The 24,684-nt window shown below is 42.6% G+C and overlaps 1 protein-coding gene and 1 long non-coding RNA gene across 3 annotated transcripts; one reads left to right on the top strand and one right to left on the bottom strand.

Moving 5' to 3' along the window:
- The first annotated feature begins 3 nt into the window (after window positions 1-3).
- Window positions 4-18,569, top strand: WASHC3 (WASH complex subunit 3). Of its 2 annotated transcripts, none has more exons than XM_083700988.1 (7): window positions 4-183; window positions 2,769-2,867; window positions 7,173-7,238; window positions 7,661-7,792; window positions 8,151-8,258; window positions 14,774-14,838; window positions 16,404-18,569. In XM_083700988.1, the coding sequence occupies exons 1-7, from the start codon at window positions 133-135 to the stop codon at window positions 16,486-16,488; spliced, it is 606 nt and encodes a 201-aa protein (XP_083557114.1). In that variant the 5' UTR covers window positions 4-132; the 3' UTR covers window positions 16,489-18,569. The 2 variants fall into 2 exon arrangements, with proteins under 2 accessions (XP_083557114.1, XP_083557113.1); XM_083700987.1 differs by having other exon boundaries at window positions 15-183; window positions 8,148-8,258.
- LOC310826384 lies at window positions 16,523-24,134 on the bottom strand. Its single transcript, XR_014555814.1, has 2 exons — window positions 22,215-24,134; window positions 16,523-21,979 (listed from the first exon to the last, which is right to left on the bottom strand). It is a non-coding gene; the product is annotated as an uncharacterized lncRNA (long non-coding RNA).
- Window positions 24,135-24,684: the final 550 nt, after the last annotated feature.

Below are 24,684 nucleotides of genomic sequence, written 5' to 3'. Positions count from 1 at the left end.
GAAGGGCGGGGTCGAGGAGCAGCAAGTCGGGAATCGCTTCCGGTGCGAGGGGTCGCGAGGGGTTCCCTGCCTGAGAGGCTGCTTCTCTCCCCAGTGAGGTCCCTCTTGGCGCCTGCCAGTGGCCGCTTGAGGATGGATGAGGACGGGCTGCCCCTCGTAGGCTCCGGCATCGACCTGACCAAGGTACAGGCGGCGCCAGGTTGCTGGCGTTGCTCCCTGAGGCCGGCGCCAGGTCCCCAGGGAGCGAAGGAGGCAACTCCCCCCATTCCTCCCCGTCATCTCTTAAAAAGAGAAGCTGACAAGCTCTGTGAATCGGGGCTGCTGCTTTTGCCCTTGCAGGGCTCCTCCTGGACCTCTGGCAGGCAGAAGTTCGCCAGGAGAAGCTGCGCTCCTTCGCCTGTGGTGTCATGTTTTTATTAAAGATGCAGAAACTATGCGGGTGGGGAGGTGGGAGCGCGGGTAGGGCAACCTCTAAGGAAGCACAAGTGTATGGAGGCTGAGGGTTAGAGAAGAGGGCGATTGCGAGGAACTGGGGGGCGGAGGGTGTCCTCACCGGAGTCATAAGTGGCTTAGCTTCCTCTGCCATTCGTCTCCTCTGGGAACCAGTTGAGTGAAAAAACAATCCAGTCTGGGCCTCCTTCGTGGAAGTTACAAGAGGCTTGCATAGCAAACATATATTCTGTGCCCTTATATGCCAGTTTGTTAACAGGTAGTAGCAACCACTGGTCATCTGACCCACCCTGAGTAGCCAAGTCTTGAAGGTTTCCAAAACATCTTGAACAAAGAGCATTTTTTGGTCCTTGATCATCAAGCATCCCTCTGAATTGGTTGTTTGCTCTTCCATGCCCTACTTTCCTCCATCCATAAGATTGCCTTTTTAAACCACGTCCCTTTTTTCATTTTTAACTCATTTGACCAGGCCTTCCTGCACTGTAGTCAATTTTGGAGGTTGTCCCCCCCCCCCCCCCTCCTGGCTCTGATTCACTCGTGAGTGCAATTGTTCTGGAGCAGACTTGATAACCCATGTAGCATATTGGAACTTGCTCAGTCCCAATTCCCCTGGGGAAACCTAAATAGCTACACTTCAGTACTGATTTGGAAAATAAGTCAAAACAAATTAATGGGTCTGGAAGGTTGCAGGAGCAGCATGAGCTGAATTTATCAATGTGTGCTTGCAACTCATCCAACCCTAATGCAATGCAAGTTTGATTCCATAAACCATTGACTTCCAAGCTGTGTTCTGGAAAATCCAAAGTGTGTTGTTGGACCAGGACCAGGGAGACCCAGGTTAAAATCCCCACCAGCCATTAAGTTCCTTGGGTGATCTTGAGCCAGTCACTCTCTCTCAATCTAAACATCATCACAGTGTTTTTCTGAGGATGAAATGGGTGGTGGTGGTTGCATGCTATTCTGCATGCTAAAATGTAATAAGCCCTTTGCCTCAGATACTACATGAAATCAATAATGGCAGATAAAGTTCCCTGGCAGACAGTTTGTCAGATCTGCCAATCATCTTTTGCAGTATGCCAGTGCTCTGCATGAACCTGTTGTATTCCCCTAAAACAGGTCTTGCATTCTACTACAGCAGACACCCCGGTAGCACTTCCTTGGCAGATGACAAGCCAATGGTTCCTTGAAAGCAGGAAGCTTCAAAATCACAAGGGAGTAAACTTAGTGTCCAATGACAGTAGCAAGCAGGTGCTGCAGGTAAAATGGGGAGAACTCTGCAACACTCCATAAGAAAATCCACTGTTAGATTTCTGCTGTGGCAACACATTGCACTTTGATCATGTATGCAGGATCCAGTAGTCCCTAGGATGACATTTTTCCATGCCAGACACCATACTGGAAGATGCATGATACTTAAAAAAAAAAAAATGCCACACTTACTGGAAAGATAAATTCCTTTCTGACTTTCATAGATAACTCCTGAAGCATCTAATTTAACATATCTCCATGAGCTGTCACTGAAATATTTCATCATAAATGCCTGTTGTAAAAATTTTATTGGTTGATTCATAGATAAAGCCATGACTTGGTGGCTGTTGTGGATTTGCAGTAGCATAGCGATGATGTTGGAAGTGTTTTTAGGCTAGCCCATGCCCTCACAAATGACTATAAAAATAAGTTTGTCGGAGAAACTGTTTAATATACTTCCAAAATCCATCCACTACCTTTTTCAGAATGTGAGACTTGCAGCCCCTGCATATTCATACTTACTCAGAAGTAAGTCCCACTGAATTTGATGGTATTGGCTCAGAGATAGCAGTGCAACCTTAATCTGTTCTGTTTTACATTTGTAGATAAGTGTTAAGGAGCCTGTGGCCCTCCATGTGTTGTTGAACTCGTGTTCCCATCATCCCTGACAGCTGGTTATTTATTGGTGAGGCTGATGGGAACTGAAGTCTCAACAACATCTGGAGGTTTTCCATCTCTGTTATAGAACTACCACGTTTACATATTTGAATCTGTGACTCAGATGGAAAACCATATGCCCATCCAGTTTGCATATGTTCCAAAACTGGGAAGAACTGCAAGCATGATAGAGCACAGGATTACACTTTTATGTGACTTGCATAACTTGAAGCATTGATCTGAAAATAATAAAATGGATTTCAGCATATCCATAGCAAAAGTGCAGCAGATATGTGTATTCAAACACTGCACAGGGGTGTTGGGAGCAACTTTGCTCAGTTTTATCATCATATAGGTTTTGGGTGTACAGAATGAGCCTTGCTATTGTTGTATTTGTGCTTTGTACAATGCAGGTTCCTGCCATCCAGCAGAAGAGAACAGTGGCATTTCTAAACCAGTTTGTGGTTCACACAGTTCAGTTCCTTAACCGATTTTCCACTGTTTGTGAAGAGGTAAGTAAGTATACACTGTACTACCTTGGGGAAGGGGGTGGGTGCATGTTGCAGACAGGATTTGCATTGTTGGCTAATAGTCTGCTGTGTGGTGCACAAGCCAATTCCCTCTGATGAATTTTGTAAGACATAGTTAAAGTAAAGGGTTCATTACTTCCAACTTTCCTAAAGAAAGTTCAGTAACTCTTCCTCTTCAAGGAGGAAAGAGACACTGGCTGGAAAGTACATGGGGTCCTTTAGCTTTTTAGGGTCTGACATGATGCAGTAGATAGCAACAAGCATGGCTATCAGAGGCCCACATTCAAATAAGGAGCATAGGAAGCTGACTCAGGTCAGACGAGCCTTTGAGCCCAGTATTTTCCACTTTGATTGGCAGTCTTTCCCATCGCCTGCTACCTGCTTCTTCTAAGCAGAGATGCCATGACATGTTATGTGCCACACAGCTATAGTCTCCTTGTTCTGCTGCAAAGCTCACTGGAAGGTCTTAAATCCCTAAATCATTCTGGGTTGTTGTGGTTTTTGTGTGTGTGTGCTTGTTTTTTTTGTTTGTTTAATACAAAGTATCCCACACAGTTCATAATGTAATAAAAATTAAAACAGTACATAATTATCCATGTTCTATAGATATTTATGGATTGATTTTATTGTATTGTGTATGCTGTAAGCTACCTTGATATATTTCCCAAAAGTGCAGATTATGTACTTCAAATAAATAAATAACATAAAAACAACAATCAGATAAATAATTAAATAATTAAAAAAGGGACCTCTGGAGAAAGGCTCAGACCAAGTGGACTTCCCTCTTCAGGGCATTGCATTGCCCAGGCACCACTCTAGAAAAGACTTACCCCTTGTGGCCATCTGGCATTCTTCGTATGGCTGGGGCTCCACATGAACAAGCCACAGTGGCTATGTAGAACCTCCACCATTGGAGACTATGCCTCTAAAGGTCAGTTGCTGGGAATCCCAAGTGGGGAGAGTACTCAGTTGTGCTCATGTCTTGCTTGCAAGCTTCCCATATGTGTTTGGTTTGCCACTGTGAGAAAAAGATGCTGGACTGCACAGGCCCTTAACCTTCTCCAGCAGGCTCTTCATATGTTCAAAGGTCAGACAGATTCAGAGGTAGAGGTGATTCTTCAGATCCACTTTGTCACAGCCTGGTTTCCTCCAGATGTTTTGGACCACAACTCCTCTCATCTCTGACCAGTGGTCATGTTGTCCAGGGCCAATAGGAATTTGAATCCAACAACATCTGGAGGGTACCCTCTTGGGGAAGGCTACTTTAGATCCTAGGGTCCCTGGATCTATCCACCCACTAGAGCAATTGTGATGATGAGAGAAGAATAGGAAAGTGTTCCATACACTGATAAATGCCATAAGAATCCTGTTGGATAGACATCAGCTTCCAGTGTTCCATCCTACTCAATGCACATCAACAAGAAGTGGAACTTGTGGTGGGGCTTTGCAGATAGCAGCAAAATTCATTGTCAGTAATTGGGGTCCCAGGGGGTATCCAGGGCCCCCAACCAGGTTTAGCCTTTCCCAGGTTTAGCTTTATCTACCATAAGTGAGTGTTTGCTATTCACCTATGTGGGGTAAAGTGATGACACTGTTGGGTTTGAAGGTAAAACTGCCCTTGCACTGTGTGGCCTTGCACCCTGCAGAAGTCCTTTCAATATGCAAGCCCTCCTTCATGCACCATTATTTATTTGTATTTTGACAAAATATTTCCAGACTGGCCTTTGCAAGCAATCAATATTGGTTGGCGCCAATAGGCTTTGCAGACTTCCTTGCATTGCTACATTTAAATTTTAAGTCCTATCACCTACCTTCAGCTTCATCTAAAATGGCACCATCATAAGGTTTTCTGATATATAAATTACTTCAGACAAATTGACTTTGAACAGCTAAAAACCAGATGGCTAGTTCTTTTTCTTTCTTTTTTATCCCAAAGTCTTGACAGCCCTAAATGCTTGTGTGTGGTCATTTTTTAAAAATGACATCCATTCCAAAGAACAAAGAGGCATCTATAAAGAAAGAGATGGAGACCAAAAAGAAAAAAACAAAACCCCAAGCTCATCAACATCTGTGCTTCTTTGTCTCTGTTATGTTGGCTGGTTGGCATATTTCTCAGGGTGTTAAAGATTTTGGCTCTAAGAGGCCAGCAAAAAGTTACTACCGTGCCAGGAGGCAGGGAGAAAAATGCTACAGATCTGCCAGCCAACACACTAACCAAGGGTACAACACAGGCTGGTTGCATATGGCAGCAATTAGTTCAAGCCACCATATCAGTTCTTAAGGTTTGGGCTTTTTTGCAAATCAGCTTGCATTTTAAAATAAGTCTTGCATAGCTTTTGGAGCATTGTGTCAGTTCACCTGACCTTTTATCAGATTTATTCCACCACTTCCAAATTGTATTACTGTATTTTTCGCCCTATAGGGCGCACCGGCCCAAAGGACGCACCTCGTTTTTTGGGGGGGGAAATGAATAAAAAAAATATATCCCCCCCCCAGCCGTGGGGCTGGGGTGGGGGAAGCCCGAGCTTCCCCTGACCCCAGCCCCCAGAACAGGCTGCTATCCACAAGCCTTGCGAGCCTGGCGGCAACTCCCGCCGGGCTTGCAAGGCTTGCGGATAGCTTCCTGAAGCCTGGAGAGCAAGAGGGGTCAGTGCGCACCGACGCCTCTCGCTCTCCAGGCTTCAGCGAAAGCCTGCATTCACCCCATAGGACGCACACACATTTCCCCTTCATTTTTGGAGGGGAAAAAGTGTGTCCTATAGAGCGAAAAATACGGTACTATTTACGAGTAGGTCTGAATGCTTTAGTTGGAAGATGGGTTTGTAATACTAATTGCTCAGGTTTCACTTGTTTTGATGTGGAGGAGGTGGGTTAGGCTATTTTGATTGTGGCATGTCATGGGATTGTAATATAGCATTCCCCATCTAAAGATGAGCAGCAACTTTTGTTTATTAAACTGTTTCACTCTTATTCTACCCTTTTGCAAAAACTATATGGGGAGGTTTGTAGCATTTCCCCCTCCCAGTACGCAGGTTTATTTAAAGGAGTAATTGTTCTGTTTACAACCTCCACATAGCCTTTCATCCCCAAACCTTTGAAATCAGTAGAGATACACACAACAATCTATATCCGGTCTGAGTAAAATTCACGTGTTCATTTATAGTCCGGTCCATTTTCTCATTAATCTGCAATTTTTTATATATATATAAAAAAACCTGTACAAAAATTCTTCTGTATGCCAGGATTCAGCATTCTCTGACCACCAGTGCAAGGGCTATTGCGCTAGTGTAGCAATGAAAATAAAGGGTGGGCAATACCAAATGCAGTGCAACAATTGTGCTAGCAGGAGCTTGTTGTGCAGCAGTTTGTTCAACAGGAAATATCAATACTACAGCAGCAATCTGTTGCACAATCAGCAAAGAGAATCACAGTCGTTTCCTGTACTTTCTCTTGGTTGAGCCATTCTTCTGGCACAAGTACACCATTAAGCAGTTTTAAATCAATGCGACATTGAATTCCTCTCACAATCTCAATATACACATTTCTGATCCTACTTTACCATAAAATGCGTATTTGTTTAAATATTTTGATACATTTTGTGGTGAGAACTTTATTGCAAAATTTTGAGAACTGCAAAATCCAAAGGATCCACATATTTGTTCTAGAGGTGTGAATTAGGGTAGTTCACTTTAAAAACTAACCAGTTCTGTATCCTGTTGTGCAGCCCTTAACACATGACTCTTCAGGGTGCCCAGTTTTATCTTGTTCCTATTCAAGGGTTTAAGATTCATTTTACACAATACTATTACGTAATAATTTGAAATAAAGTCTATATGGCAGGCTCATTCATGGACACTTTATTAATTGTCTGTGCAAAGGAAAAATTGCCTCCAGGCATCCAATGACAGATTTTTTTAAAAAAGTTGTCCTTTTTAGGCCACAGGTGACAACCAGCTATTTCAGGGCAGAAGGGCTGTTAAATGTTTTTGAGAGCTAGAAACTATTTACCAGGCTTCATGTTGTATGTGTACCAATTCTGGTAGCAATGAATTTTACAGCCTAATGTTATAATCAGCAGTTGATCTTGAGGTATTTTAGACCACCTGTGTGACAAGGCTTACGGGATCATCGTATAATGTGCCACATATTATCCTCCGAAAGAGTGAGGCAATAAGTATTTGGGGGGAGGGAGTGGAATGCTAAGTATTCCTGAGCAGGGAGGGCAGAGGAGAGAATTGCCAGTGAGTAAAAGTATGGAGTAATATATTTCACTTCCATCTTTCCCAGAAATTGTCAGCACTTTCCCTCCGTATTCAGCAGATTGAAACTACACTGAATATCTTGGATGCAAAGGTTTGTGCATGATATCTCTCTTCTTGCTCTTTGTAGTCTTGAGCACAAATTAAGGGACTTGCCTGTATAATTCCTAAAGTCCGGTTTTTATCTGAGCTGCATTCGTCTTCAGGCAGAACTGAGTATATTTTTTCAGAATGTTGGAATGTAAATGGAAACAGATGGCAAACAGATATCTGTGATAAGGCAAAGAGGAGGTGAAGTTGTTGGGTGCAAGCAGGGCCCGAGTGATAAAACACTTCACCCCCCTGCTGGCCAGAATTTTGTGACATGTTGGTTTGTCTTAATTAAGGTATTGCCTATTAGTGAATGTTGAGGCCTTGGTGAAAAATAGCATGTACTGGATGCTGACTAAACAGTTACAAGTTTTATATTCTCAATATTAAAATGTTGTCTACTGTTCTTGGTGTTCCCATCTTCAGTTGTCTTCTATACCTGGGCTAGAAGATGTCAAGTTTGAAGTATCCAGCACCAGTGTCAACAGCGTTACGAATGGCCCTGTCCCACAAGTCTCAATAGATCCACAGTCAACAAATGTATCTCCTCAGCTGGAGGTAAAAGATTGAGCTCTTCCTGACTTGTTCCCCCCCCCCCCCCCCCGCTTCTAGTTAGCCTTTCTAAAGCAAGCAATGACTTTGTTCACATGTGATTTGATTTGCTTCCCGCAGACCACAGTCTGTAGTCAGGGTTTGTTCTTGGCTTACTGATTGTGGTTTGTTGGATCTGTGGTTTGGACATAATTCATAGCCAGGGATTGTGGTTTGTTTCATCCATGCGCTAGAGAGGAGGAGCAAAACAGTCCCAATCTGTGTGCTTGTGCTAAACTTAACCATGGTTTACCATGATATGTGAACTGAGTCAATGTCTGCACATGTTTAAAGATTGGCACATAATGTTTTCTCTTTATAGCAGAGCACTGGTCATGAGATGGGGCAACAGAAGACGGAAGGAGCCACAGAAAATATCATCACGGTAGCAAAGGATCCCCGCTATGCAAGATATCTCAAAATGGTTCAAGTGGTAAGATAGTTGTTCATCAGGTTTCATCAGACACCAAATTTGTGTGTATTCTGTATCAAGCAGCCTTCGAAGTTAGCCCTTCTGGCTGTCCACTCTAACTTCTTTTTAACTAATCCTCTAACTTTTGATAAACTCCCTCTTCTGAAAGGGTATGTGATTCTGTTGGAATTGGTGGTGGTGGCTGTTGTCAATCAGTTCAGAACTCTATTTCTCGCCTGATGTAGACCCTACTTACAATCATTTGTTGTATTTATTAATGTCTCTTTATCGTGATCTGAATGTGTGTTTGCTCTTTCAGTGTGATGACAATTCAAATCATCTATAACTAATGGCTTTCCATCTCTGAACTTCCCCGTTTAATGTGCTTAGAGACCTCTGCAGCAGTTTCCGTGTTTGATGGCTCTGCGCCAGGCTTGATGGGAACAATATGTGTGAAAAGCCACTCAAGGATCAGTTTTGTTCCTTTTACTTTGTTTTCGCTGATGTCCAGCCAAACCAGTTAAATTGCTCAACATGTGATGGACCTTTGCATCTAGAACATGCTTGCAAATGAGCTCTTTGTAAGCAGGCCCTGGCTTCTTTCCATTCTGATTGAGCCTCCAAGCCAATTGTCTCATTAGCATTTCCTAACCTCCTGTTGATGAAAGGAATAGGAACAGAAGTCACTTTACTCTGAATTAAACAGTTGTAATAGAAAAGAAAATTATGTGCCCAGAAAATTGTAGGTGAGCAGGCTGCTATTGTGCTTGTGTCTTGCTTGTGGGCTTCGAAAAAGCATTTGTTGGCCGCTGTGAGAACAGGATGCTGGACTAGGTGGCCCACAGACCTGCTTCAGTAGGCTCTTCTTCTGTTCTTAATAAAAATTATGTGAAAAGGCAAGACTACGCCATTCACATTTTTTCTAGAAATAAGAGACAAAGGTATTCTGAATTTCTATGAATTAGAGAAAGCAGGAGCGAATGATTCTCTGTGAGAGTGCAAAGCCATTCAGTATTCTTATTCCACAAAGGTGTTTAGTGGGACAAGGGAGAGGCACATGCCCATATTTTCCTTAGCTGGAGCATAACATGGAAATAACTCTTCACACATTTTCCTAAGAGATGCTTTTTAGCCATGGCACCATGCAATTGGTCTTATTTTAACCAGCTATTGGCAAACGTGCCCCCCTTCCATCTTTGGACCATGCTGTGCAGCCTTCCTGAAATTAAAATGGAACTAATGGCTTGATTTCCTTGCTTGTGCCCAACGGTTGCTGTTGAGTCAGGCTTCAATACAAAGCATTCAGATTCAGTATAGTTGTTAGGATATTCCACCAGACCTCTTTTGCTGGCCTGAACATTTTCCTGTGAATTGGGAGTGGCAAACTGGCGTTGTGTGGCTAGATAATTACCAGTGCATTTGGAAAGACTGATGTGGTGGCTGAAAAGAGAGTGTTTGGCTGATGGTTCGCTCTAATGTCCTTTTTTTGGTGATGGGATTTGTGCTGGGGGTGGGTGGGGAAGACAGCTTTCTGCCCCCCTCACACACACCCCCTTTTAGAATCTTAACCACATTATTTGAAATCTACCCTTCTTCTGTAGAAAGGCTTCTTCTATATATGCCCCCTCCTCTTAGGTACAGCATATGAATGAGATGTTGGGCTGTTGAGGAGCACAGTAGTTTTATGTATACGTTACAGATGCATCAGGAAGCACAGCTTTACCCAAGTAAAGCTACACATGAATTTCGGAGCCACAAAAAAGTGAGGAAAGCAGGCATGCACATGGTTTGTATTTCTTCTTTAGGAACATATAAGAAGTGCTTTATATGAGATCAGGTTACCTGTATGAAGTAAGAAAAGTGGGCAGAGATTAGATTTTCTCCCTCTCATAATACTAGAATCCATGGCCATCCAGTGAGAAGCTGAACGTTGGAAGATTCAGGAAAGACAAAAGAAAGGATGTCTTCAGACAGAACAGAGTTACGCAGTATATTTTGCTCTCATGAGATGTAGTGATGGCCACCAACTTGGAATAGTTTTTAAAGTGGATTAGACAAATTCCAGGAGGATAAAGTGATCGTTGGCTACTACCCATGATGGCTGTCTGCTATTTCTAGTGTCAAAGGTTGCTGGGAATCAGAAAGTGGATGAGTTCTGTCACGCTTCCTCTTCTCCTAGGCTTCTGGTTGGCCACTGCAAGAACAGGATGCTGGACTAGCTGGACCTTTGGTGTGATCCAGCAGGACTCTTACATTATTTTCTGGCCCAGTATTATCTACTTCAGCTGGCTCAGGCTTTTCACTTCATCTGCTGCCTGGTTGTTTGTTGTTTGTTTGTGATATAAGGGACTGGACCTGGGACATTCCACATCCCAACTTGTGAGTTCTGACATTGAGCTAAGGCTCCTCCCTTCCTTTGTGAGATCCAAATGTCTTCCAAGTGAGCTTTCTTAGTTTCATCTTCTGAAGCTACAGGAGGGTTGGGAAAACCAGTGATGTGAGTTCCTCACGGTTCAGCTCTTCCTGCTTTTTTTGTAATGTTTGAAACAGTATTCTGTTCAAAGCTGATGATTCTAGTTCTCATGACAGTCACACCAATGACATCTATGTATCCTCCATGTAGACAGCACTGTCAAGAGGTTGTAGAGGAGCAAGCTTATTGTGGGCTGGCTTGAACAGAAATTTCTTTGTAGGAAAGTGGCAAAAAAGTCTAACAAACATGGACCAGCAGAACTTTGTGGCCCAAGTCCAAGTTAGTTAGGCGTAGTTAAGCCAATGCACCTGATTCTGTGTTGGAATGTAGCCTTATAGCATAGCTGTGAGATTTAAGGGCAGCTTCTTCCACCCCCGTAGAGCTTGTGTTTAGGCTTCTTGTACGCAAGTTAGGAGCTTCAGGTAAGCCAATATGGAGATGAATATATCCTGACCTGGTAGCCTAGGAATTGGGACAACCCAGCTATAAAGATTGAAGCAATATCAATGATGGCAAAAATCCATGAGAAGCAAATTGCTTCAGTGGGTGTAACGGGTTCAAATGTTTGGTGGAAACATCAGAAAACAAAGAGAATAAAAATTGTAGCAGTAAGCAAGCCAGTTCTGACCCTTAAGACAGATAAGCTTTCTCTTAAATTGCGAGGGAACACTGATTCTCAAGTTAAAGGTGGGTCTGGAAGTAAATGATCTTCCATTTGGGACAACTACTCCACCTGTTTCATAAAACCCTAAGCTGACTGTTTATAGGCCTCCAGGATATGATTTTAAATTCCTCTCGCATTAGTTATGTAATACAGCTTGTGTTTTTTATTTGATTATAAATCATTTTAGTGCCGTATGTATGTTAGATAAAGTTTTTGGCAAGTAAAAAACCTCTACTGCATCAAAGCATAGGTATGTAGGTGTGGGTCTCATCTTCTCAATTTCTTACTTCATATTTCCCATGACACTTTCTGGGGTTGAATCTTAGGTGATAAACTTTCAATTCTTCTCTCCCCCGCCAGTCCAGCAATTATTAAAAGCTCTGAAATAGGAAGAAAATATTGGGGGGAGGGGTGTAGCTCACTTGCTTTGCATGCAGAAGGTCACAGGTTCAATTCCTGCTATCTCTAGGAAGGAGTGGGAACATCCCCTGCATGAAACCATAGGGAGCTGCTACCAGTCAGTGCAGGCAATACCAGGCTATATACACAAATGGTTTGGCTCAATATAAGGAAGCTTTTTCTGTTCCTATGGCACTTGCAAGGTGACATAAACCAGGGTATGTTCTATCCAGCATACAGTTTGATGGAGACCTCTGAAACAAAACTTTATGTAAGCTGGTTCCCCTCTACTACAATCTTGCATAGCTTTTTCAGCTGCAGTTCTTACATGCTATTCTGTTTCCTGGCTAACAGTTGTTTGCTATTTCTTCCATTGGCCTTTTTTCATATTTATAATAATTGTTCCCATTGTAAGATACAAAACGTTCTGGATAACAGAATCCTCAACACGTCCCGCCCCCCTAAAAAAAAAAAAATCTTAACTTCCATACTTTGGGTTACATTTTCCATATGGCATATGGTACGTCCCAGTTATAAAAGATCTGTGTGACTCCTGGTAATTACAGTTCTGTAGATCCCCACTATTAAACTGCTGAGTTTAATTGTTTTTATTGGAGATAGCCAGTTTATATAAAGGTGGGGGGAAGCCCCAAATACAGATGCACACAGGAAAATATTAATCACCGAATTAGCATCACTATTGCTCTGCCAGCCTTAACCACTCTCTCCACTTTCATGTGTGGCGCTAGTACAGACACGCTTCTCTGAAACACCCGCCATGGCTCCTTTCTCCTTACCTTGGCCAAAGTACATTTGTTCAATGCCAAAACCAACCACGCACTACTGTTCACTTAGAGTTTGAGGTCTCTCACGTCCTTTTCAGACCTCCAGTAGACCTTGGAACTCAGAAATTGGACTCTCTTTTTTCGTTTTTGACCTTTTGCATCAATGATGGCAAAGCAACAAGTTCTCTTTGAGCCTCAGTGGCAGGAACACAGGAGCCAATTCTGTTAGAACACCCCTAGCAGAGAGTTTGGACTTTCACAAACTGTTCTTTACGATCCTACAAGAAAATATGAAGGGAAGATGTTTGAGACTTGGGGAAATGCACCACAAGTAGTGGGAGAGCTTGCATTGAAAGGTCATTTTCGTATGCATAGTTGTCTAAAACTTACCTAGCCCACATTTAAATGTTGATCTTGTGATGCTAGATTTGGAGAAGTCTGTCTGAGGAGTCTCCTGTTGTTATCAGGAAAGTGCTGAGGGGAGCTGCAGGAGAGTAGCATAGTTACAAATTGCAAGATGAATGAAGCTATTTCTCTGAGATTTCACAAAAATAAAAATAGCAGTTCAGTTGATGGATGGAATTAACTGCTGGCAGCAGGTGGGAAGTCAGTCTGAAGATGTTTAAAGAGAAAAAACAACAACAACAACAACAACAACAACAACAACTCATCCATTTATACCCCACTTTGGGTTACCCCAGCCACAAAAGCTTGGTAGCCTAATACCTGTACTTATGACCTAGGTAGAAGATGGGTCACAACCTCTAAACCTTCCAGCAGCATCAGCTAAGCAATTTTATTGGAAAGGACAGTTTCATTATGTGTCCCTTTATAAAAGTGGTTTCCTGTTAGTAGGATTATGATGTGATCTCACCTCTGTATGTTGTGATTTTAGAATCATAAAGGCTGATCCCATTTTCCAGTTGCTGCAAGCAAACTGATGAGAAGAACTGCATGGGTAGAGATATATCCTGGGCAAAGAATAGTCACAGATATTCAAAAGGTCCAGGACCTGGCCACTGTACTACACATGCTAGTCCTGTTCTTTACATCTCATTTAGCTGGCTACTGGTTAAAGAAGCGGCTGAGAGCAATGTGCAGAGCTTGAACGTTGGTCTGCCATCGCTGCATCCATTTCTTTTTCTCCTTCCTGCATCCACATCTTGGTTTCTTTGACTCCACTGCCATGATCACCTTTCCTAACTCCAGCCATTTTTACACTGATAACTTGGACTGATGTTTGAGCATAATTTATTTTGTGCGTGGAGTGCATTGCTGACCATCTCTTGCATCTTTTTGTGGGGCAATGGAGAGTTCAAGAAAGAGCCCTGCTGGATTGGACAATGCCTGTCTCATTCAGCCTTGTACTCCTGCAGTGGGAATGGAAGCACAAGACCAGTAGCATGCTTCCACTCATGTTTGCCAGCAACTGGCATTCAGAGGCATGCTGCTTCCAACCCTGGAGGCAATATAGCCATTGTGATTAGTCCATAAATTTGTCTAATCCCCATTAAAAGTCATCCAACCTGATCGCCATCACTGCATCTTGTGGAAGGGATTCCATCGTTAAATTTTGTATAGTGAAAAAAAATACTTCCTTTTGTTCATCCTGAATCTCCCACCATTCAGTTTCACTGAATGACTCTGAGTTCTAGTATTATTGTGGGAGGGCATTCTCCATCCACTTGATCTGCACCATGCATAATTTGGTTCACCTTTAACCCCTCCTCCCTAATTTTTCTAAACAAAAAAGCTCAAGATCTTGCCTCGTAGGAGAGCTGCTCCAGCCCCTTGATTGTTTTGGTTGCCCTTTTCTGTACCTTTTTCAGCTTGACAGTGTCCCTTTTTGAGGAGGGAGAAACTCACATGGACATTGCAGACACGTAAGAGATATTCCACAGCAGCAAACTTCTCTAGGTGTTTGAAAATGAAAGAAAATGGTATGCTAGCTACAGCCTTTGAAGTAAACCAAAGTTATTCAGAAATTTAATTTGGTTTTTCAACAACTTCTATTCCCAAACTTTCTATAGGGGCAGCCATAGGAAATGTGCCCTTCGATCAACTTCCTGCTGTAACAAAATCAGTTTCTCAGATCAGAGCTTTTTCCCTTAACATTTTTGTGTTTGCTCTTTATTCATTAAAACGCTGCGATTTTGATGGGACTCCCTTATACAGTCCTTTTCTAGACTTTTATCATTCTTTTTCCCCTCCGTAGGGTGTTCCTGTAATGGCAATAAGAAACAAAATGATTTCTGAAGGATTGAACCCGGATCTTCTTGAGTAAGTGACAACTACTTGCATATTATGTGTGCAGAGACAGGACAGAGTTGGCACTTGCAATGGGACATAGAAATGTGTATCTTGGTCATTTGGAAGCTTCAGTAAAAAATCTAATTTGAAATAAACTTGCAAGGCTGAAAAAGCTAGTACACTCAAAACATCTTGCAAAGGAGATTGTTCCACCAGTGCAAGCATTTCTGCTTCCCTGACGGAACAATCTTCTGAATTCCACCTTAATTCTTTCCCAATCGGGTTTTAGTTAAGGCTGTCCCCACCCCATAAGCAGCAGGATTACCTCCCCCACTGAACACTTTTAATGGCTTGAGGATAATATCTTACTTTTTTCTAGACAGTAGCCACAGTTAAGCATGGCTGGGTGTTATCCACTGTTGGTGATGGAACAGCTAATACATGCAGGTCCACCTCTTTATTGCCAGCATTTTAAAGGAGAATAGATAAAATTGTAGAGATTTGTTTTACTATCAACAGAGAGAGAAAAGAATTGGCTCACTTATTTGGGATTGAAACCCAACAGAAGCTTCAGTTCCTTGTCAACAGAAGAGCTACAGGTAGCCTGATCCCAAAATTTAACTGTGCCACCTATAATAAAAGCGAAGGATGAGGCATACCTATTGATTTTCATAACCCATGGTGTTCAAGAAAGATTCTCTGGTGCATATGTTCTGGATTCCTAAATCAATGTTCTCAGACATAATGAAACGGTATAACCCCATCTTAGAATATACCCACAATCCTAGGATTCTGACTTCTGAATACATATCCTGACCAGCCCCTAAGCTGCCCACACTTCTCCCTGGCTCCCCACATCAGTAATGTTACAGGGGCCACGGCAAGCTCTAATAGGACTCTGTATCCCTTTCACTAACACCAGTAGGGCTAGGACCTGTCCTTGAGAGAGTGTCTTGGACCTTTACAATTGATAGGTCTATTACCATTGCATGTGCAGATAACCCTACAGGCTGAGAAATGTTTTCCTGCACGATGTACTAATAACTACAGCAACAGTACTTGGCCTTTATGCTGTGCTTTTGGAGTGTTCAAAGAGCTTTGCATCCATTCTCAGTCATCTTTAGATCAGCCAATATTATCACACCACTGCAACAGAACAGCAGCTGAAAGCCACCTCAGTGAGCTAAGCGAGATTTGAATGGGACATGCTCACCTCACTTCCAAGGTTTTCTGGATTTTGCATCCAAAGAGGGATCTCTGAAATTATACCCCCTTCCTATGGGAAACTAGTCTGCTGCAGTACAAACACCTCCTGCTTACCTAGGAACTTCTCAGTCGACTTCATATAGGTAATTATGTAGGCACTGCCTATGAAAGCCCATGCCGCAGTAAACCTCTGAAATCTGTAAGGTTAGGAAGCATGTTTTGCTGCTGCATAACATCACAACTGCTCTTCTGAAAGTAGCTGCAGCATTGACACTTAACATGTCTTCTAGCATTGCACGTGATCATAGAATCATAGAGTTGGGAGGGACCCCCCCAAGGGTCATCTAGTCCAACCCCCTAAGTTGTGTCTTCTTATCTTTCCCTTGCAGGACACCAGATGCTGCAGTGCCTACCTGGGGAGGGGAGGCAAATGCAGAAGACAGTTCTGACAGTGAATCCTCATTTAGTGACTGACCTCGCTGATCCAGGTGCATTTTTCCTTAAGAGCCCTCTTCGCAAGTGCTTGTGTACAAAACTTAAATCTGAAAGATTTCCTGATAGCTTGAGCCATAGAAAGTATTCTTCTTTAAAGGAATTGCTACTTTGCACTGAGGTCTTTTGCATCGTCTTCCTCAGAGTTTTGAATGAAGGCCCAGTCTGTCCTGAAGGGACTGACAAGATGTGCTGTTACTTACGACATGATGGCCCTGATCTATTGTTCCAAGGAAGCTCAGGGTAAACTTGGGGCAGGTGGGAGAGTAAGTAGACCATGCAAGCACGGCAGGTGGGAACAGGTGTACCAGCTCTGTCACTTTCACCCTCCACAAGTTCTGCGGATGACCAACTCTAGCAGGAAGCCTCCTGCATTTGTGGATTTGTGTACATTCCCTGTGCCACATAGAAACCTGATCTTCCTACACTGCAAGGAGATGGGTGCCCTCTTATTCATGGAGGGGGATCGGGACAGAGAGCAGAGCTAGCGTGCTCATTCTTGCTTTCTCCACTGGCTTTTCTGCTTATTTGTGAGTAAGGCACCCGAGAACAGCTTTGCATTTCTGATGAAGTCAATGTGTTTCTTTGGACAATACTTACAGCCTTTTAAATTACCTCTTTATGACTGGATTCCACTACCCCTCCCTTCCTGGCAACTGTCTATATTCAGAATGCTGCTAATGCTGTTTCCTACACTGCTTTTCTTTTTAATCCTCCAGTATCGAATGAGAATTGAAAGCACCAATTGCTTGCTGCAAATATTATATTTGTCCCAGTGGTCTAAGAGCTGTGGGTACGAAGGGCAGTGACAGAAAGACTGAGGGTGGAAGATGGTGGCTCTTTCCACGAGCATCTCACACAAATCACACAGCATTGCTGCTACACCCCATCAAAATTTTTTTGCATATTGTATCACTGCCATCGTAGTCAGCAAGCGACTTCTGTGGGTTATATCTTGTTTAGAATGTCACTCGTAATTATAATAGAAATAAAGAAATAAAGGTCCATGTTACTTAGGAGAGTAGAGCTTTAAATTCTGACGGGTATTTTAATGCAATAGCAAAGACTTCCATGGCTTACAATTTTGAAAGATAGATACAACTAGCAAGGAGATTATCTTGTTTTCAAAAGCTTATTCAGGAAAGCAACACTCACAGAAACTGAGACCTACCATTTATTTCAAAGCATGAGTTGCCTTATAGAGGGATCTGATTAAAAAGAAGGGGCAGCCCTGTCTTAAATGAAAAACAGCCTTTTAATATCAAAATGCAATAGTACGTTACAAGACTACATAAACTTTCAGAGGTCTTTTTTTGTGCAAGATTGGCTTGCCTCACTGCCTGGTGAATTTCACTAGTGATGTTAAGGACCACTTCACTTTATGGATTTAGAGCATTTCTTAAGTGTGCACACAGTGTACACTAAAATACTCAAAAAAGAACGCTAATGCCCTTCCACCCCATATATGCATAGCAGGGATCTGCAGTTGTCCGTGACTTCCCAATGTGGCGTAGAGAGGTGTAAACTGGCCCTCAGCTTTTGTCCTTCACCTTTTCTCCCAGTCCACCAGTGTTTTCTCACACTACCATTCTGAATTTGCTGCACATGTGCTAGCGCCGTTGTGCTTTCAGCAAATGCCAGGATAGCCATTTATACATCAAAATCAGATCTGAGTATGAGCCAAGAAAGGCTGGGGATGCACACACCTCTTGGTTAGGAGAGTTCCGGCTGCAGGCGTGAAGCAGAATCTCATGCAATTCTTCTGATTGGAACAAGACATTCTGGGACATTTTTTTTTCCCGAAAATATTTCGGAATAGATCAAGACATTTTGTTTCAGGCAGCAAATCTAAGATGTAACCTTTGTCTAGGTCTTCATTAACCTCGTCTTCAGCAAAATGCAACTAGTATTAACAGTGTCTGCTGTGTCAGCCATAAATAATCAATCAAGTACTATTTACCATGCTGCCTAATAACACATATTGTATACTACAACACTCAGAAGTGGATTCTGTATATTTGAAAAACATGCATCTATAATTAAAATTATGTTTTGTAAGCAAATGTTTGATTCTTTGTGCAACGTGTAGATAAAATTGCATGTTTTGATGCAGCCTTATTAATTTTCATTGTCACTAAAGTGCACTGCAAGAACATTTGAAACTATCCTTCCCCAGAAGTCAAGGGAGATAAGAGTCCGAGAAAACAAGATTGCTTAGCAGCAGAGAGATTTCTTACATCTGCAGGCAGACAGCATTTGAAACCGTGCAGTGGAGTCTAGAAATACTATTTTTCTGCACTAATTAGTTATAAATGCAGTCAGGTATTGTTTATGTCGGTTTTCAGCTGGAGAACATTGGTGGTTGATTTCAGAAATTCTCAAACTTTAAAGGAAAAGGTGGCTTCACTGTATGTGGATTAATGATGCAATGTAAGTTTAATTCCCTCCAATGTTTTTTGTAAGTATTACTGTTAATGCAAAACACAAAATGTAGCTATTATTTAGAAACACAACAAAAACAGAATAAAGCAACCTGAGTGATTCCAGTATTTTAACAAATAATATCGTTTGATACAGTTTGACCTATTTTAGGAAGATGCAGATTATACGTCTCTCATCAAGTGAGGAAGAAGTTGCACCGTTTTAACAATATAAATCAGTTTGCCAGTTTAGTTCAAACCATGGTTTGCTGTAATGTTTGTTTGAATTAAATCAAAATTAAGCACTTATATCACAATATTCGATGTAGATGTATATGCCAAGAATATGTATATGCATGTATACACTGAATAATAGTAAAAGTACTTCTAGCTAGTTCTGGAACCAACTCCTTCCCATTTCTCCCCCCCCCCCCCCCGCATAACAAATTAGTAGCAATACAGTGGTACCTCTGAATATGAACGGAATCCGTTCCGGAGCCCCGTTCACATCTAGAAGCAAACCTAACTAGTGATGGCACGTCTGTGCACACGCGTGCCACTTTTCGCCACTTCTGCGCATGCGCGTGGCGTCATTTTGAGCATCTGCGCATGCGCAAGCGGCAAAACCCTGAAGTAACACACTCTGTTACTTCTGGGTTGCCGCGGAGCGCAACTCGAATGCGCTCAACCCGAAACGCATTCAACACGAGGTCTGACTAGTTTTTTATCCCTTCTTTTTGTCAAGGTGAAGACGTTTGTGAGTTATCATGATGTTCGGAAGCCATCAGGCTGCTGAGATTGCTTTGCTCAAGGCTGGCGCTTTTTAGCATCTTTCTGCTGGAACCTCTGAATCATTCAATAAGAAATTGGAAGGGAACTTTTATTTTTTGCTAGCTACTGAAGAAAAAGTATTTCCCAAAACTGCTGGAATGAAGGGGGATAGATTTATACGAAGATTTAAAAATAAAAATGTTAGGCATATTTTCCTCAAAATACCATGGATTGCTTTTAGAGCTAGTTTGGAATATTTGCGTAAAGCTGCAATGTTTGGCCTCACAAAGACAGGATATATTTTATGTCCTTAATTGAAATTTATGGGAACTTTAACAGCTCATCCCAACTGGAACTGGCAACATTAGCCCCAATATGGGTCTGGAGATAGGTTACTATCTTTTTATGTACAGTTTTATGGGAAATAGTTTACATTCAAGATGGGGGGATTAATATTTATTTTCCATATTTTGATCACCTGCCTGCAATCTTAAAATATGAATGAAATTGCCCATTGTTTCACAGGAATTGTAAGATGTACTGTTTGTGGGAAGGCTGGTGAGCAAAGCACTTTATTTATTTAGAGCAAGTGTGGGGGATATTTGGCCCGATGGATGTTGCTGAACTACAACGCCCATCATCCATGGCCACTGACCATGCTTGCTGGGCCGTGTAGTTTATCAGCATCTAGTGGGCCAAAGGCTCCCCTCACTAAAAACATTAGGCATGAGAAAAGCCCACCAGAAATCTAATTCCTCAGCTGCCTCAGGACAAAGTCTCCAGAGCTTTGGGTAAGATCTGGACTGGAACACCTACAGAACATGATGCACCAGACCCAGGACTTTTTTTCCTAGCTGAAACTCGTCAGGACTCAGTTCTGGCACCTCTCAGGTGGGTGCCATTGCCACTCTAAGAGAACGAGGGAGGAGGATATCTACATTTTTAAATATATATCCAAATTTCTCCCAGGTCTAAGGATGAATCAATGTTTTGCCAAGGACCCACATTCTTTTGGAGCCTACCAGAACTTCAACCACAGAAGTGGCAGCAGGTAGCAAGTCAATGGGCAACTTCAAGGCCTTCGTTCTCCCTTCTTAGGGTTCTTTATTTTTAAACCTAGCTTGGACCAGACAGCCCTTCAGACAGAGGCTTGTCCTCTGTAAAGTAGGATACACAACCATCTATATATTGCCTGACTGCGTGCTCCTGGGCTACAGGCTTTAGGTTTACAGAGAACTCTTTCTTAGAATGGAAGGGCATCTAAGTCCCACCTTTGGAAGGAGCAAATTTTATTTAAAAGATGCACTATATTCAAAAGCTTACATGCACCAATGTCAACAGACACTCGAGAGTTTTATAGGATTTGCTGCAACCACCACAGCAACAACTGTTTATACCAAATTAAAACCATACTTGTCCCCTAGGGTGCAGCAATAGAACTGCTAGTACATTTGCAAAGCTAAGGGTTCGGTATGGTTTCCAGTTGGATGAGGGGTCCTGTGTTGAGATTCTGGCATTGCAGGGGGTTGGACTAGATGACTTCTGAGGTCATTTCCGAACTCTACAATTCTATGAGTCTATGATTCTAGATTCATTACTAAAGACAGGAATGGGAATTCTACTCATAAGGAATCCATTAAATGGGATGAGCCTTTGAAGCTACAAGCTGTCTTTTCAGACTCTTCTCGTCTGCCAGCCACTGATTTTAGGAATGTTTTAGAAATACCTGCCAGTGCATAAATGGAACTCATTTTGGTACTGGGAACCAAAGTTACAATCTCACAAAAATACTAGAATGTATTGCATCTTCTAATTTATTAAGTAATAGCATCGACTTGTCTTAGTAATGATGGTGGTGATGATGATAGATGTGTTTTAAAAAGCAAAGTATCAGATTGGATGTAATAGCAGGGTTGCTCATTTTGATTTTAAAGACCAAGCTTGTTCTTTGAGCATTTTTAAATGTAACTCCCAACAATTTCTCACACCATAATTTGCCTTCCCATGACCTTGTTTTGGAATATACTCCATGCAGATGGTCAGTTTAACAGAAGGGATTCTCCAAATTCTGCCAATTCCCAGCTACATTTAAGTAGTCATGGAAGACTTCAGGGCATTTAGCCTCAGGGAAAAGAATTCTTCCTTTTTTCAGATTGATGTGGTAGGTACAAGACATTCTGATAGTTATATTTTGAAACAACTACGCCATGTGCTAGGCACAGATTGCTAGGCACAGGATGAGGTCTAACAAGTTAGATTTTTCCTGAGCATTTGGAAAAATGCTACAAGAAAGAAGATTCCACCTAAACATTAGGAAGAACTTCCTGACAGTAAGAGCTGTTCGACAGTGGAATTTGCTGCCAAGGAGTGTGGTGGAGTCTCCTTCTTTGGAGGTCTTTAAGCAGAGGCTTGACAACCATATGTCAGGAGTGCTCTGATGGTGTTTCCTGCTTGGCAGGGGGTTGGACTCGATGGCCCCTGTGGTCTCTTCCAACTCGATGATTCTATGATTCTAACCACTGGTAGCAAGAGCAGAGCCAGTGTGGTTAGAGGCCTGGGAGACCAGGGTTTGAATCCTCACCCAGCCATGAATCTCACTGGGTGACCTTGGGCCAGTCACCATCTCTTAGCCTAACCTACCTCACAGGGTCATTGAGAGGATGAAATGCCAAGGAGAGGAACCATGTACACCACCTGGAGTTCCTTGGAAAATAAAAGTGGTATATAAAGGTAAATAAATAAATAAATAAGAGCAGTTCAACCACAGAAACAGTTGCCAGCAGGGTTTCTCCAAACATGTAGTCCAAAAACAGCTGGAGACCCAAGTTTGGGAAACCCTGACCTAGAAGGTGAATGTGGGCTGTTTCTTGCTGCAGGTCTTCAGACAGAGGCTGGACAGCCATCTGTTGGGTATGCTCTAGGTCTGGATTTCCTGCATTGGTGTACATCAGGTATGGGGAACCTTTGGTCCATGAGATGCTGCTGAACTATGAGCCCAGCAAGCAGAGCCAATGGGCAGGGACAGTGGGAGTTGTGGTTCAGCAGTATCTGGAAGGCCCAAAGTTTCCTACACCTTGACCACATGGAGTATAAGGTCCCCTCCAGTTTTATGATCCAGGGATCCAGCTTAACACCCCAAACTCATAAGAAATCAGCTTGCTGAAAACCGGAAAAATCAATTGTGTCTTTTGAAAGACTGGCAGCAATCCTTTTTTATAGAAAAAAGCATGGCACATTCTACAATTGTCATAAGCAATTTGATTTAGTCACAGTTAAACTAACCAATGATGTTAGATTTAGGCAGGAGCCCAGCTGTTTGCTAGCAGAGGGTCGGGTTGGAGAGTGCCCTGGAATGAAAAATACCTGCATGGCTTTAAATCTGTCACCAACACCAAGATTAAGACGACCGCAAAATGGAAGCAAGCACATTTGTTGACGGTCACGAAGAAAGATGGCTTTGGAGCAAGAGAGCTGAAACCACACGCTAATGCTAGCATGCTCTATTTATTTGCTTTGCCAGGACAATCTCTGTGAGCTGAATATTATGTAACACAGTATGACGACAGTGGACAAAAGCAGAAAGCAAGACACACTGCCAACTATGTGCCCCAGAACCGAAGCAAAGAAATGTCAAAGAAAAGCTTGCCTATTCTCAAGAGAACTTGCACTTGTTTGTTGGAGACAGGCTTTTTACCTTATGTGTCCAGCTGCTTCACAAATCTACCCCCACTGGTCAGCAAGGCTCTTTAAAACAATGTTAGCAAGAGAAATGTATTCTTGCAGATCAGAAAATTCAAATTCAGGTCAGAAACCCAAGCGAACCCATATCTCTCTTTGAATCAGTGGAGTCATTCTCAGGCCTGATGTACAAACACTTTGCCAATCCCCCCCTTTTTCTTGCCTTCAGGGAAGGAGGAAGAAACAACTCCCTCTCCCTGAACAACAACAACAACAAATCCCACAACAAATCTGAGGGCCACTCCAGAGGATTACACCTTGTCCTCCTTTCACCTCTTTCATGTTCTTGGCTTTGCAAAAGCCCCAAGAAGAGGTTTGCCAGAGTGCTGCCACAAGGGCCAAGTTTGGGCTTTTTAAATGCTTTTGCTTTATTGCATTTGCATTAGCAGGGGGTTTTATTTGGCCCACGGTGAACAGTGTCCTGAACAAAGCAACAGAAATTAGGCGTTCTATGTAAGGGATAGTGTAGCCAGGTGATAAGTGTGGCTGACTACATTCACCAGGGCTGTGGTTTTGGATCTTAGGGCCTAACTAAACACTGCACGCAAATGCATGTAACAAAATTCCCAGCAGCCTTTTAAAGAGAAGGAGAGAGGGAAAGACTAAGAGAAGCTGCCTAAGGAAGGGCCAGTTAGAGCACAGAGGTAGAGAAAGACTGTGTGTGTGTGTGTGTGTGTGTGTGTGTGTGTGTGTGTGTGTCAGTGTCTGCATAGACAATGTACAGTGGTACCTCAGGTTACATCACATCAGGTTACATACGCTTCAGGTTACAGACTCCCCTAATCCAGAAATATTACCTTAGGTTAAGAACTTTGCTTCAGCATGAGAACAGAAATCGTGCTCCAGCGGCATGGCAGCAGCAGGAGGCCCCATTAGCTAAAGTGGTGCTTCAGGTTAAGAACAGTTTCAGGTTAAGAACGGACCTCCGGAATGAATTAAGTACTTAACCCGAGGTACCGCTGTATATTTAAAGCACCCTCCTGAACCCTTCATTCCTCACAGAGCTACAATTCCCAGCACCCTTAAACCACAGGTCCCAACATTTATTGCCGGGGTGGTGGTGTTAAATGTGCTTTAAATGTGTGGTGTGTATACAATCAGAGGGTGCATCCTTAATCCTTCATCTCTCTGCCACAAACCATCTTCCCAAATGAGGAGGGAAAGTGCTATTGGGTGAGATTTACTGTAGAGCAGGGAAGTGAGAGGTGGGGAAAGGGTTAAGCACCCTGTCTTCCTCTCCTGCCGCTTT

Source organism: Podarcis gaigeae, assembly GCF_964106915.1.
Source record: "Podarcis gaigeae genome assembly, chromosome: 10".
Taxonomy (NCBI): domain Eukaryota; kingdom Metazoa; phylum Chordata; class Lepidosauria; order Squamata; family Lacertidae; genus Podarcis; species Podarcis gaigeae.
The sequence above is the reverse complement of the archived record's forward strand: the minus strand, read 5'-3'. Positions and strand labels throughout refer to the sequence as shown.